This window comes from Vipera berus (assembly GCF_964194415.1).
Source record: "Vipera berus genome assembly, chromosome: 3".
NCBI lineage: Eukaryota > Metazoa > Chordata > Lepidosauria > Squamata > Viperidae > Vipera > Vipera berus.
Window position 1 is genome coordinate 108557085 of NC_138204.1, and position 14812 is coordinate 108571896.

At 44.0% G+C, this 14812-nt stretch overlaps 1 protein-coding gene across 3 annotated transcripts in view; it reads right to left on the reverse strand.

Annotated features, from left to right (window-relative positions):
* DHX9 (DExH-box helicase 9) overlaps positions 1 to 13072 on the reverse strand; it is a 53164-nt gene extending 40092 nt beyond the window's left edge. Inside the window, exons 1-6 of one of the 3 annotated variants that reach the window (XM_081324967.1) lie at positions 12970 to 13072; positions 11952 to 12090; positions 10985 to 11125; positions 10270 to 10384; positions 4916 to 5037; positions 1609 to 1757 (exon numbers count right to left, since the gene is read on the reverse strand). In XM_081324967.1, the coding sequence (XP_081181093.1) occupies positions 1609 to 1757; positions 4916 to 5037; positions 10270 to 10384; positions 10985 to 11125; positions 11952 to 12062 (638 nt within the window). In that variant the 5' untranslated portion in view covers positions 12063 to 12090; positions 12970 to 13072. Of the gene's footprint in view, positions 1 to 1608; positions 1758 to 4915; positions 5038 to 10269; positions 10385 to 10984; positions 11126 to 11951; positions 12091 to 12557; positions 12881 to 12969 lie in introns of those variants that run through there. The other 2 variants (XM_081324969.1, XM_081324968.1) reach the window with 2 other exon arrangements.
* Between the last annotated feature and the right edge of the window lie 1740 nt (positions 13073 to 14812).

The following is a 14812-nucleotide window of genomic DNA, read 5'->3' on the forward strand; positions in this document are numbered from 1 at the left end:
AAACAGACCGAGAAACATACTGTCATCCATGCCTCCATCTTCACCAAGTAAATATTAAATAAAGCTTGTACTTGGAAAAAAGAACATAACAGGCAGAACTTCAAGAGCTATACAGGAGAAAATCTAAAATGGTAATTTTATGAAAAAATTAAGACAAGTGCATTTTTCTGGGCAAACTGTTGGAAAACTCTTAGCTATTCATTTCTAAATGTCAGACTGCTGATAAACATACAGCAATACTATTAATAAATATGATAATCCTGATTGTATACAACAACTGCACAAAGAACTATCTTTTATGGAAGCTGAAAGAAAAATGACATGAAGTGTTTCAATTCAAAAATTGAATCCAACTCTGAATTTACTAATCAAACTAGATCAGGCATCACCTATCATTTGTTGGAGTCAAACTAGGAAGTTGTTCTTGGTAGCTTTTCTCCTTCTGTCTTTCCCCTTTTAAATATTGAATCCAAAGCTATGTACAATTCTATTTTCCTGTTAAAATGTTCAGAGAACTGTATATTTCATTTTTAGAAAGTAGATGTAAAAGCAAATGTTTAGCTAGATTTTTTTTCAGAGTAATGTTCATGAAAAAATATGAGTGAAATACTAACAAAATAAACATGAAGTAAAACAAAACCAAAATTGATAAAGTTATTATAAGGTGAATAGCTTCGCCTTGGTTAATTTTGGATGTATGAAGGACAAAGAGAAACAGCTGGACAACTGAAGGCAAAGACAGAGGAGAGAGAATTATTTATCAGTCTAATATATATTTACTCAATAATATATTTACTACTTCAGCCTTAATATTATAAGGATCTTTGCAATAGCAATTAAATATCAAACACACTTCAAAAATCAAGGCTTGACTGACAAGCAACTTTATATTATAAACCTCTTCTGGGATTACACAAAGGTAAATGCATCTCCAAACAAATGGGATTAAAATAAACATCAGGCATGTAAAACAAATACAAATTAGAACTCTGTTTTGGTATGTATACACTAGCTTTCTACATGTAACAATTTTTATCTTCCCTACTCTTTTAAAATCCCAGTAATATTCTACCATGAGTTTTTGTTCAAATTGTAATTTAGATTTTAACAGGCTGATTTTTTTAACAGGCTGAATTTTTTTCACATATCACATTAGCAAATATTTTTGCCGTGATCTTCTGCTTTTCAAATTTAATAAGATATTGTATGACTTATATAGATTGTGAGACAAAACTAAGCACATTTTATAAATCTTACTACAAAAAACTATTTCAAAATTCAAGCAAACAGGGCAAGAAATAATACTCATTGGTTAAATTATTTAGGACAGGGTGTCAAACTTGCGGCCCGTGGGCCAGATGCGTCATGTGCAGGCCACACCCACCCTGGCTCCACAAAGGCAAAAAAGTCACGATATGTCATGTGGCGTGATCAAGTCTGACACCCATGATTTAGGCCATTTAAATGAAACAGCCCATGCTTCTTTAATTATTCTGCAAAACCATTAAGGTATCTCTCCATTTAGAGATGAAGAGCATACAACCAGCTACTAACAAGTAAAATGTTTTTCAATAACATCATCAGCTTTATGAAGAAAAACTACCAAACCTGTTGTGATCAGGTCCCACTTGAGTGTATTTATATTCGCCTTGGATTTTCTCCTTTTGGAAAAACTGATTCAGACGGGCTTTAGCATTCTCCAAAGTCCAATTTCCATGAAGGCCAGCATTTAAATCAATTTCTTCTGACTCCAAGGTCTAGTAGCAAGAAACAATTGATTTTAAATTGCTACAAATACCACTCTTAATTTGCTTACATGTTACTGTAAAAAAATTATGTTTCAACACTATATTCTTACTTGAAATCTTACTCCCTAGAACAGGGGTGTCAAACTGCCGGCCTGCGGGCCAGTTTCATCATACCAAAGCTGTGCGCACCCCATTGCCAGCAATACAAAGAGTCGAGATACGTCACAATATGTCACGTGACATGGCGAGTTTGACACCCATGCCCTAGAATGTACAGCATTATTGTACTATAATTCAGATATATTACTACAATTTTGGATAGCAAAATAATAACTAAACCTAAACATTATTTGTACTATCTGTTAATCAGAGTAAAAATGTCAAAATTTTAGCATGATTATATGAAGTGTTTTATATATATAATATAGGATTATATCTGTGCTAAAGTACATTACTCTTGTATTGTCTTGTTTTACTTAAAACAAGAAAACCATAGCTCTGTTGACAAAGTATTATTATTATTATTATTATTATTATTATTATTATTATTATTATTATTATTATTATTATTATTATATTTATATACCGCCCTTTCCCGAAGGACTCAGGGCGGTTTACAGGGTGATTAAAAAACCAAGATACAAAAGTTAAAAACAAATTTAAAAAAATTATATTTGTCCCTGCATAAATAAAACCCCAGTTAAAATTAAGATTAATCCTCAGCCTGGGCCAGAGAGCTCGAAGAGCCAGGTCTTCAGGTCCTGGCGGAATGAACGGAGGTCGGGGGCAGTCCTCAGCTCCACTGGCAGCTGGTTCCAAAGGGCAGGCGCCCCCACTGAGAAGGCCCTATCCCTGGGTGTCGTCCGCCGGCAATCTCTTACCGGTGGCACCCTGAGAAGACCCTCCCTGTGGGAGCGCACTGGACGAAGGGAACTTGATGCCGGCAGCAGGTGTTCCCTCAGATATCCCGGACCCAAGCCATTTAGGGCTTTATAGGTCATCACCAGCACCTTGAATCTCACCCGGAGGGCAACCGGAAGCCAATGCAGCTCGCGGAGTAGAGGTGTTACATGGGAGTATCGGGAAACCCCCATCACAACACGCGCGGCCGCATTCTGCACCAGCTGAAGCCTCCAAGTGGTCCTCAAGGGCAGCCCCATGTAGAGTGCGTTGCAGTAGTCTAAACGGGAGGTCACGAGCGCATGAGTGACTGTGCGTAGGGCATCTCGGTCCAGATAGGGTCGCAACTGGCGCACCAGGCGAACCTGGGCAAAAGCCCCCCTGGTCACGGCTCCTATATGGTCTTCAAAATTGAGTCGTGAATCCAGGAGGACGCCCAAGTTGCGAGCCCTATCAACGGGGGGTAACACCTCACCCCCCATCGTTAGAGATGGAATAGTCTGGTTGACCCGAGATGCCGATATGCACAGCCACTCAGTCTTGGCGGGATTGAGACGAAGCCTGTTTCTCCCCATCCAGACCTGGACCGCCTCCAGGCACCGGGACATCACGGCGAGGGCATCGCTGGGTTGGTTCGGGGTGGAAAGAAAAAGTTGGGTATCATCAGCGTACTGATGATACCCCACCCCGAAACCACGAATGAGCTCACCCAGCGGCTTCATATAGATGTTGAAAAGGAGGGGCGAGAGAACCGACCCCTGAGGAACTCCACAAATGAGAGGCCTCGGGGCGGATCTCTGCCCTCCCGTCAACACCGACTGCGAACGGCCCAGGAGATAGGAGAACCACCGTAAAACGGTGCCTCCCACTCCCAACCCCCTGAGACGCCGCAGTAGGATACCATGGTCGATGGTATCAAAAGCCGCTGAGAGATCTAATAGGACCAGGACAGAGGAGCAACCCCTGTCCCGAGCCCTCCAGAGATCATTCACCAGCGCGACCAATGCCGTCTCCGTGCTGTATCCGGGCCTGAAACCCGATTGGTACGGGTCCAGATAATCAGTTTCCTCCAGGAACAGAGGAAGCTGATGCGCCACCACACTCTCAACAACCTTCGCCAAAAAGCGAAGGTTGGAGACTGGACGATAGTTATTTAAAACAGCCGGGTCCAGGGCAGGCTTCTTGAGGAGGGGTCTCACCACCGCCTCCTTCAAGGCGGCAGGGAAGACACCCTCCTTCAAAGAAGCAGTTATTACTGCGTGGAACCAGCCTCGTGTCCCTTCCCGGGCCGCATAAGCTAGCCAGGAGGGGCACGGATCCAACAAACAGGTGGTGGCGCTCAGCCTCCCCATGATCCTGTCCACATCATCAGGGGAAACAGGATCGAACTCAGTCCAGATAACATGCTCAAGACCGTCCGATTCCTCCACATCAGACTCTGCCCAGTCAGAGTGCAGACCGGTCCGGATCTGAGCGATTTTGTCCGCCAGATGATGACTAAACTCCTCGGCTCGTCCCCGTAAGGGATCCTCCCTCACCTCCTGATTAAGGAGGGAGCGAGTTACCCTAAACAGGGCGGCCGGGCGATTATCTGCGGACGCAATAAGGGCAGCGAAGTAGTTAGACTTCGCCGTCCTTATCGCCGCAAGATAAGACCTTATAAAGGTTCTTAACTGCAATCGGTCAGATTCGGATCGGCTGGACCTCCAACCGCTCTCTAGACCCCGTCTCCGACGCTTCATCTCCCGCAGCTCCGCAGAGAACCATGGAGCCCAACGGGATCTGCGCCGGGTCAGAGGTCGCAAGGGTACAACACAGTCAAGTGCCCCGGCGGCTGCCCTTTCCCAGGCATCCACCAGGACATCGACTGGGCTGTGGGTAAGGGTGATGGGTATAGGCCCAAGCACCCTCTGGAACCGTTCCGGGTCCATTAGGCGCCTGGGGCGGAACCACCTGGTCGGTTCCGCAGCCCAGCAGCGGGGGGTGGCATAACGGAAGACCAGCCGCAGGAGGTAATGATCTGACCATGACAGGGGAGCAATGGTGAACCCCCATCCAGATCATCCAGCCACTGTCCAGATAGGAACACCAGGTCGAGAGTATGATCCCCCACATGAGTCGGGCCCTCAATAACTTGGGTCAGCCCCATGGCCGTCATGGAGGCCATGAACTCCCGGGCTAACTCAGACGACCCTCCCAGTGAAGGCAGAATTTTCATTTATAATGAAAATTAGGCTTGGTTAATAAGTCGAGAAAAAAATCCTTACAGCCTGGACCTCCTGTTCTTCCTTCCGGGAATAATAATCGTTCAAGTTAGCTCCACGGTCCCACTGAGCTCCCCCATAGCCAGAATTTCCAACTGTTGTTTCAGTAGAAATAGCAGCAGCATCTAGCAATGGGAGGAAAAAAAACATGTTTACTAATAGAATTAACATCTGTGATGCAGATAATTTTAATATAAATATCCGAACCTCACAAATCCTGTCTTTGTCCTGTCCTAATAAGCCTCATTTGGAAATGTGGCAATACAGCACCCTTATTAGTAAAGAAAGTAATGGACATTTGCTTGCTGAACAGCTTTCAAGATTGACTATATACCGTATATACTTGAGTATAAGCCGAATTTTTCAGCCCACTTTTGGGCTGAAAAAATCCACTTCGGCTTATACTCCAGTGAACAAAAAAAAAGAACTTACCGAGGACTTGCGCGCGGCCGAGGCTTCGGTGCTTCTGGGATCGCGCGCACCTCTCCCAAGCCGCCGCCGTCCGGAGACCTGCCGAAGTTTGGGGAGGTTTGGGGAGGTGCGCGCGCACCTCCCCAAACCTCCCCAAACGTCGGCAGGTCTCCGGACCTCCGCGCCCTGCCTGCCTGCTTCTTTCCGCTGCCTGGCTGCCCTACGATGTAACCCGCTTCATGATAGAGTGCGACGCCTGCAAGGACTGGTTTCATGGCAGGTAACACAAAGCGGGTGGATCCGCGCTCCGTAAGCCTCTGCCGGCGGCAGGGCGCGGATCCAGCCGGCGGCAGAGGCTTGCGGAGCGCGGATCCAGTGGGGGGGAAAAGCCCTTTAGCAGGATTTGCCTGCATGCCGGCGGAGGGTGGATCCGCGCTCCGCAAGCCTCTGCCGCCGGCTGGATCCGCGCCCTGCCGCCGGCAGAGGCTTGCGGAGCACGGATCCAGTGGGGGGGAAAAGCCCTTTAGCAGGATTTGCCTGCATGCCGGCGGAGGGTGGATCCGCGCTCCGCAAGCCTCTGCTGGCGGCAGGGCGCGGATCCAGCCGGCGGCAGAGGCTTGTGGAGCACGGATCCAGCCTCCGCCGGCATGCAGGCAAATCCTGCTAAAGGGCTTTTCCCCCCCACTGGATCCGCGCTCCGCAAGCCTCTGCCGCCGGCTGGATCCGCGCCCTGCCGCCGGCAGAGGCTTGCGGAGCGCGGATCCAGTGGAGGGGGAAAAGCCCTTTAGCAGGATTTGCCTGCATGCCGGCGGAGGCTGGATCCACCTTGTTCTCTCGTCTCAGCGGAGACTTGTTTCGGGGGATCCAGCCTCTGTCACACACACACACACACACACAAGCGGCAAAAGCGGGGGGGGGGGGAGAGAGAAACGCCTTGTTCTCTCGTCTCAGCGGAGACTTGTTTCGGGGGATCCAGCCTCTGTCACACACACACACACACACACACAAGCGGCAAAAGCGGGGGGGGAGAGAGAAACGCCTTGTTCTCTCGTCTCAGCGGAGACTTGTTTCGGGGGATCCAGCCTCTGTCACACACACACACACACACACACACAAACACACACACAAGCGGCAAAAGCGGGGGGGGGAGAGAGAGAAACGCCTTGTTCTCTCGTCTCAGCGGAGACTTGTTTCGGGGGATCCAGCCTCTGTCACACACACACACACACACACACACACACACAAGCGGCAAAAGCGGGGGGGGGAGAGAGAAACGCCTTGTTCTCTCGTCTCAGCGGAGACTTGTTTCGGGGGATCCAGCCTCTGTCACACACACACACACACACACACACACACAAGCGGCAAAAGCGGGGGGGGGGGAGAGAAACGCCTTGTTCTCTCGTCTCAGCGGAGACTTGTTTCGGGGGATCCAGCCTGTCACACACACACACACACAAGCGGCAAAAGCGGGGGGGGGGGGGGGGAGAGAAACGCCTTGTTCTCTCGTCTCAGCGGAGACTTGTTTCGGGGGATCCAGCCTCTTGTCACACACACACACACACACACAAACACACACACAAGCGGCAAAAGCGGGGGGGGGAGAGAGAAACGCCTTGTTCTCTCGTCTCAGCGGAGACTTGTTTCGGGGGATCCAGCCTGTCACACACACACACACACACACACACAAGCGGCAAAAGCGGGGGGGGGGGGAAGAGAAACGCCTTGTTCTCTCGTCTCAGCGGAGACTTGTTTCGGGGGATCCAGCCTCTGTCACAGGGCAGCTGACAGAAAGGGGCGGCAGAAGCTGCATCCCCCGAAAGAAGTCTTCGCCGAGAAAATGGGCGCTGAGATTTTCTCGACGAAGACTCACCTTCTCCCGTTCACCTTCAGCAGCTCCGCCAGGCCCGTCCAGTGCCCTGCTAGCAGAGCTTGACAAATGCAAAAGCTGCTTTGGTTAAACACTGGAAGGTTTAGTGATTAACCCACCCCACCCAGTCTTCTTGCTGTTTTTCCCCATCCTCACTCCTACCCACATGGGCTCTCTGCCTCTTCTACTACTTCTTTTTCTTTCTTTCTTTTTTGCTGAGGTGTGCGTCTCTCTCTCTCTCTCTCTCTCTCTCTCTCTCTCTCTCTCTCTCTCTCTCTCTGTGGTGTGTTATCTCGAACCAGATGGGATGGCAAAGTCAAATGCAAATGGGGATCTTGCAGATCTTGCCCTGCCTTTCCCCCCACGGTTACCTTCTGTTCTTGATGAGCTCACGAGTGCTCAAGGACAAAATAGGGCTGGGCAGAGCCGGCAGTTAAAAATAGGATGCAGATAAAAGGAAAGGTAAGGAGGGGTTCAGGTTGAGAGGAGAGGCTGCGTAGCCTTAGTGTAACTCCTGTGTGGGCTGACTGGGTTGCCTCCGATGGGCTCTGACAGTGGAACAGAATGGAATAGAAAATATGGAATGGATTGGAACAGAACGTAGAACAGAACAGAATAGAATAGAATAGAAATATAGAAAGTGAATAGAATAGAATAGAAAAGAAAAGAAATATAGAAAGTGAATAGAATAGAATAGAATAGAATAGAATAGAAATATAGAAAGTGAATGGAATAGAATAGAATAGAATAGAAATATAGAAAGTGAATAGAATAGAATAGAATAGAATAGAATAGAATAGAATAGAATAGAATAGAATAGAGAATGGTAATAAGAATAGAATGGAATGGAATGGAATGGAATGGAATGGAATAGAATAGAATAGAATAGAATAGAATAGAATAGAATAGAAATATAGAAAGTGAATGGAATAGAATAGAATAGAATAGAATAGAATAGAATAGAATAGAATAGAAATATAGAAAGTGAATGGAATAGAATAGAATAGAATAGAATAGAGAATGGTAATAAGAATAGAATGGAATGGAATGGAATGGAATGGAATGGAATGGAATAGAATAGAATAGAATAGAATAGAATAGAAATATAGAAAGTGAATGGAATAGAATAGAATAGAATAGAATAGAATAGAATAGAATAGAATAGAATAGAAATATAGAAAGTGAATAGAATAGAATAGAATAGAATAGAAATATAGAAAGAGAATAGAATAGAATAGAATAGAATAGAATAGAATAGAATAGAATAGAATAGAATAGAATAGAATAGAGCTGGAAGGGACCTTGGAGGTCTTCTAGTCCAGCCCCTTGCTCAAGCAGGAGGACCTATACCAGTGGTGGTGAACCTATGGCACGCCTGCCAGAGGTGGCACTCAGAGCCCTCTCTGTTGGCACGTGCGCCACCACCGCTGCCAGCAGCAGGTCCTTGTCGGTTGGTGGACTGGAAGAAAAGGGAGGGGGAAGCATTTTACATGCGTGTATGCGTGCACGGGGCCACGAGCAGGCACATGCTGCAAAGGGGGCGGGGCTAGTGCCTGCGTGATACTCACTAGCCCAGCCCCGTTCTCACGTGGTGCGGTGCCTTGTATCTGCACCCTGCGGCGCGGCGGTTGGCGTTTTTGTGCCTTGCGGTACAGTGGCCCATTTTTTGCTCCCCCTTTTTTTCGTGCCAGAGGCAGCACTCAGAGGCGCCTCCCTGTCCCCTCCCCCGAGGGCACCAGAATGCCGATGCTGCCTTGGCACTTTGTGATAAACAAGTGGGTTTTGGCTTGCGGTTTGGGCACTCGGTCTCTAAAAGTTTCGCCACCACTGACCGATACCATCTCAGACAGGTGAATGTCCAGTCTCTTCTTAAAAACCTCCAGTGATGGAGCACTCTTGATTTCTGGTGGCAAGCTGTTCCACTGGGCAGCTGAGAGAAAGGGGCGGCAGAAGCTGCATCCCCCGAAAGAAGTCTTCGCCGAGAAAATGGGCACTGAGACGCCTCATTCTCTCGCTCAGCGGAGACTTCTTTCGCGAGATCCAGCCTCTTCCGTGCTGCACCGAGAGAACAGCAAGCCGCCCCATTCTCTCAGCGGAGCACTCCACCGCCCCATTCTCTCGGCGGCTTGCCACCCCGTTCTCTCATCTCAGCAGAGACGTCTTTCGGGGGATCCAGCCTCCAGCTGCTGCATTTCCCAGCCTCGGCTTATACTCGAGTCAATAACTTTTTCCAGTTTTTGGGGGTAAAATTGGGGGTCTCGGCTTATACTCGAGTCGGCTTATACTCAAGTATATACGGTAATTTGTGATTATATCAAATTCAACAGATGTGAGAACAGTGACAACTAGATCTTTATTTATCGTAATGACTCCTAATAAAGTAGAAGAAACAGGAATTGTAGCTTAGGTCTGGGGAAAGGAGGAAGAGGGTTCATTCTCTCTATTTACAAGATATTTAAAGTTGGTCAACTCTATCTTTTTAAATTACTTGTTTTAAGTGTGAAAGAATACATGCCAAATATAAATAGATGTTTGATTTTTTTGTGATTAGAAATTCCAGTTTTTCTCTAATCCCAAGGACAAGTATTTCAGGAATTTAGATTAGGAAAAAATGCAGGAAAAAAGAATTATTTTAGCTTTTTCTCCAAATTTTGTTTACCCTGCTTCCTGATATTTGGAGGTCTGTAAAGCAGAGTATAAAGAACTTTAAAATAAAATGAATAAACTTTAGAAATATCATATAGATCTGTTTACCTGTTTAAATCTTTTATACTATAGTTTTATGCATTATAAGATGCCCAGAGCTGTGTAACAATGACAAGGATGGCGAATAAATTTAATAAACAAAAAGAAATTCAGAAACTTTGACATTTGAATCTATGTGAATCAACTTTTTGCTAAAGGAAAACACAGGTTTTATAAATACAGAAAAATATTTTGTCAAGAACTCTGATGTGAATCCAGATTAAGTATAAAAAAGCCACTATGTCAGTCAGTTAATTATTATGTTGGATGCCTAATAAGCACAGTTTTAATTTGTTTGGTAACATACTGAGTGTGCAGAGGTTGAATGACTTACCTGTTTCTGATTTGAGAGCCAAATGAGGGGGAGCTGGCCCTCCCAGAGGAATGTCAGGTCCATCTCCAACTTCTGCTCCAGAGGCACCTTCAGTTGGCGTACCCACTGCTCCTGCCTAAGCATGATCAAAAGCTCTGTAGAAGTGCAATCTGAACTCCTATTATAGAGTATATTTTCAAGCCAGACACATCCTCAAGAATTACTGTATAGCAGTAATGTATAAATTATAACAGTAATTTTGTTACTAAGAAAGAATGTAGCCTTTAAGTTGAGTAATTAAAAAAAACGTTAACATTTTTAAAGGTGCAAAATGTCCTTCATGAAATCTAAGCCTCTAATCCTGAATGCACATATAATATATAAATTCCATTGAATTCTAAACAAAAAATATTTCTGAATAAATGCCATTCTTTCTCCCAGTGGTGTCTTTTTTCCTTTTCAAAATAAATTTTGTATAATTCAAAATATTCAGTATCTGAAAGGAAGGACAGAAAGCAACTTCTATGGAGAGAAAAGAAAAAATTGTGACTTCCAAATATGGTCTCTCTTAAAATAGATTTTGAAAAAAAGTTTCAAGTATTGCTATTAATAAAAATACTGCTTTATACTGCCTCTCCTCCCCAAATAGCAAAATAGTGTGCAAAGTAACAAACAACAACATAACCACTATAAATGATAAAATAACACATATTCTGCAGATGGTAGCATAACTTACTCCAAAAGCTGGAATTTCTTCACTTTTGATTTCATTCACTCGAACAAGATAATTAAGGAAGTCTCTTGCAGCATTAGTCTGAGCATCTTTCTTGTTGGTGGAATTGCCCATACCAATATAGTTGAAGCCTGTCACACGAACCTATTATATGTAAATATATTGCTAAATAACTTCAGCAACATATGTGCTTGTTGTATAAAGTTCAGAACAAGATGAAATTAACACAGCAGTGCAAGTCTTCTTAAAGCAACCTTAATCCTACAGCAAACCCTACAGCAGGATTTGTATTTGCAGCTTCCATGGTCTATTTGACATAAAAGTGCAATTCAGATGAGATCAGTAGCAATATGTACTGCTGCTCTTACCCAACAACAATTGCACACTTGTTCAATTCACTCTATGACCAACTTTTTTGGATTAGTCAAATGATCAATAGAGGTTCTGATTTTTTTCCATTATGACCCAAGTCTCTACCTCTGCTTTCTTTCCAGCAAGTTCCAGTCATGATGCAAATATAAAAAATAAATCTTTCCTCTAAATTAGATTTTTCTAAGTATCAGATATTATATCATTTAAATGTTTTAGCTATCATTTCATTATACTTTAGATATTTTTGTTTCATTTTGCAAGCCACCTTAATGTTCAACTTTCAGGTGGGATGGAATCTGAATGAAGTAACAAAGGCATAATTTATGTAGGTAAATCATTTTTAGTATTATTAATTTAACTAGGAAGGCTAAACACATGCTTAACTCTCCCTGAAATATAGGACTCAAACAAGGGTTTAACCTGGACTGGCTTGTACCGGTATCTAAATAAATACATTTCATTTCTAAGTCTTTCTCCCTCTATTTCTAGCTAAGGCAACTTTTGTAGCCCTCTATGTAATACAAGTTTAGAAAGTTTAGATAAATCTTTGTGAAAGGAGCTGGTGAATAATTATTCCAGGCAGTCATTACATGCTCACCTCACACACAAATTTCTGCCTGTTCTTGTTGCCCACGGCACGGATCTCATAAGCAATGGTGATTTTTCGCTTGCCACACCAAGCATATAGGAAATTCTTCACATCCCCCATGGCAGAAGCAGCCTGAGGAAGATGGAACCTATGGAGTAAAATTAGAAAGCATTAGACTTCCAATGTATTTGTACTGAAACAAACCTTCTCACCAATGGAATGGAAACATACATACACATTCAATTTCAAGTAAAAGTAAATACAGGAAATCATAGCCTCCTGGTTCTTATATGTATTATTTATTAATCATATTTTTCCTATTTTACCAACAGAGCTAAAGTGACACTAACAAATATCTCTACCACCTTATAGCTAACTTTTACATCAGAAACAATTTTGGAAGGGAACAATGAGCCATTAAAAGCCTTACATGTGGGACAAATTACCACCCGACAAGCCCATTTTCCACTGGTCTGTTAGCTGCTAATTCAGATACTAGGAAAGGGTCTCTGCAATTTCAGGAAAACAGAATTTTCCTATTCCAGTTAAAATACCTCTCTATTCCATCTATTTGCTTAACTCAAATCTTGTATTCAATCGAATGGAGGTGCACACCTTGTAGTGAAATCCTAGGTAGGTTTGCTCTTTTTTATTGCAGCTAATGAGATCAATGGATCAATTGACCCCTTCCCACCCAACTTCAGAGATGCTGAACAATCCAAAGCAGTCTGACACTACCACATACAATGGAAGCTGTAGCCTAATGCATCTGAAGAGGGGCAGCTGTTGTTATCGCCACCTCTATGGAAAAAGAGCTGCGTTTCCCTCTACTGCGCTGGTCTACTGCGCATGCTCTTCGCCGTTAACCTTTTTCTCTCTTCCCTCTGAACATCCGGATTCTGCTCGCGTTCGTCGCGTCTGCGCACTCCTTCCCCAAATTTCATGGTCTGTTTATATCCGGAAACCAACGGCCTCATTGCGTAAAAATACATATGTATAAGTTATTTTTTAAAAAAATAGACACAACCTGGTCTGGCCTGACTTCGTTTCGAGCAAGGCGAGACAGCACCGGAGGCCCTTCAACCCACTCAGGCCCCTCTCGCAGACTCCCGTTCTCAGCACATCCTCAACATGGCGGCGGCTTTACGCTTGCGCAGAGCAAAACTGCACGATTAACGGCCTAGTTTCGAAGAATGTCTCTGCGGAAGTACGATGAGTGAAGCGCCTCCTGTGGCAGGACATAGAATTGCAAGATACGATAGGGCAGGGGTAGGCAACCTTGGCTCTTTTATGACTCGTGGACTTCAACTCCCAGAATTCCTCAGCCAGCTATGCTGAGGGGAAAGGGAGGTTTCCAAGCTGAGCCATGCTGCCTCAGGAATTCTGGGAGTTGAAGTCCACGAGTCATAAAAGAGCCAAGGTTGCCCACCCCTGTGATAGGAGAACGGCGTGTATAGGCTTTCTGAATGGGAATTGTGTAATATATTCGTTCATGGAAATTACATAAAAAATATAAATGATGAGAAAAAGCTCATAGAACTCGTCCTTGGGGACCAGATGATGATAGATAACATGCTAAGATATCATCATAGAAGCCCTATTGATAATGATTTGAGTTAAGCAAATAGATGGAATAGAGAGGTATTTTAACTGGAATAGGAAAATTCTGTTTTCCTGAAATTGCAGAGACCCTTTCCTAGTATCTGAATTAGCAGCTAACAAACCAGTGGAAAATAGGCTTTACAGGTCAAGGACTATTTCACAAGTTCATGAAGTATTGCTTCATACATGATTGCAGGTTGGGGAGTGAGAACCATAGAGGTAACTTAGTGAAACGCTGAGGGTGCAGGCTCAGTATAAGGTTATATGTATATAAAAGCAGCATGGTGATTATTTTACGTGGCAACAGAAAATCCTCCTGTTGGTAAATTACAAGGGTATAGAATTCTATTGACTTTGCTCAAGCCCAGATATAATTATTGGTTTAATTCGGCTTTATATTTGAGCCCTTGTGGCAATTTCTTTTAAGAGAATATCATCATTCAAATCTGCTGTGGACTTGTTTTTCAAGTGCATTTAAATCTTCACCCAGAATTTACATTTTCATAACAAAGTGCTCTCTTAAACATTTTGAAAGCAGAGAACCTTGCCAAATTAGAAAAATATGTATCAATGAACAAGCTCCGCTTTTATGGAGTCTTGATTAATCAAAGTGCCATCAGATCAGTGTGTCTATAGAGATTCTCAGTCATCCAGGTCATCATGGTTGTTCCAAAGGTGCTTTTTCAAGAGACAACTGGACTTTCTTGTTTTTCTTTGAAGAGGTTTTGCTTCTCATCCAAGAAGCTTCTTCAGCTTTGACTGGATGGTGGGGAACAAAAGGATTTATATTCCTTGCAGACTGCTGTTCATTTGCATTCTTTTAGAGAGTTATTGAGACCACTTGGAAATTTGTCTGTTTCCTCAGAATCACCTGAATAGTGCAAATGGGTGTGGAGCCTTCTTGGAACTGCTGAAAGGACTATGTTGTGAAGCTGTGGTCCCTGCAGAATATTCTGAGTTGACTTTTAGTGACCACACAGATATACCTACACCAGAGGTATGTTTGAAAATTATTAGTTGAGGGGATATGTTAGAGTTGATTAATTAAATCTTCTGCATCAACTGTGATTGATGAGTAACATTTTATATGTTGGAAGAATAAGTGAAGGCCCATGAAATTAAATAAGCAGTCTAGGGTTGGTTGTAATTCAGTGATGATACACTGCCACAGTTTGAGCTAGGCAGGAATGTAGATAACAATGAATGCTATGATGCTCTGTAAAATTTAACAGATGCTAGTCTGGTCTTTTCACTTAATTTCTCTGGGT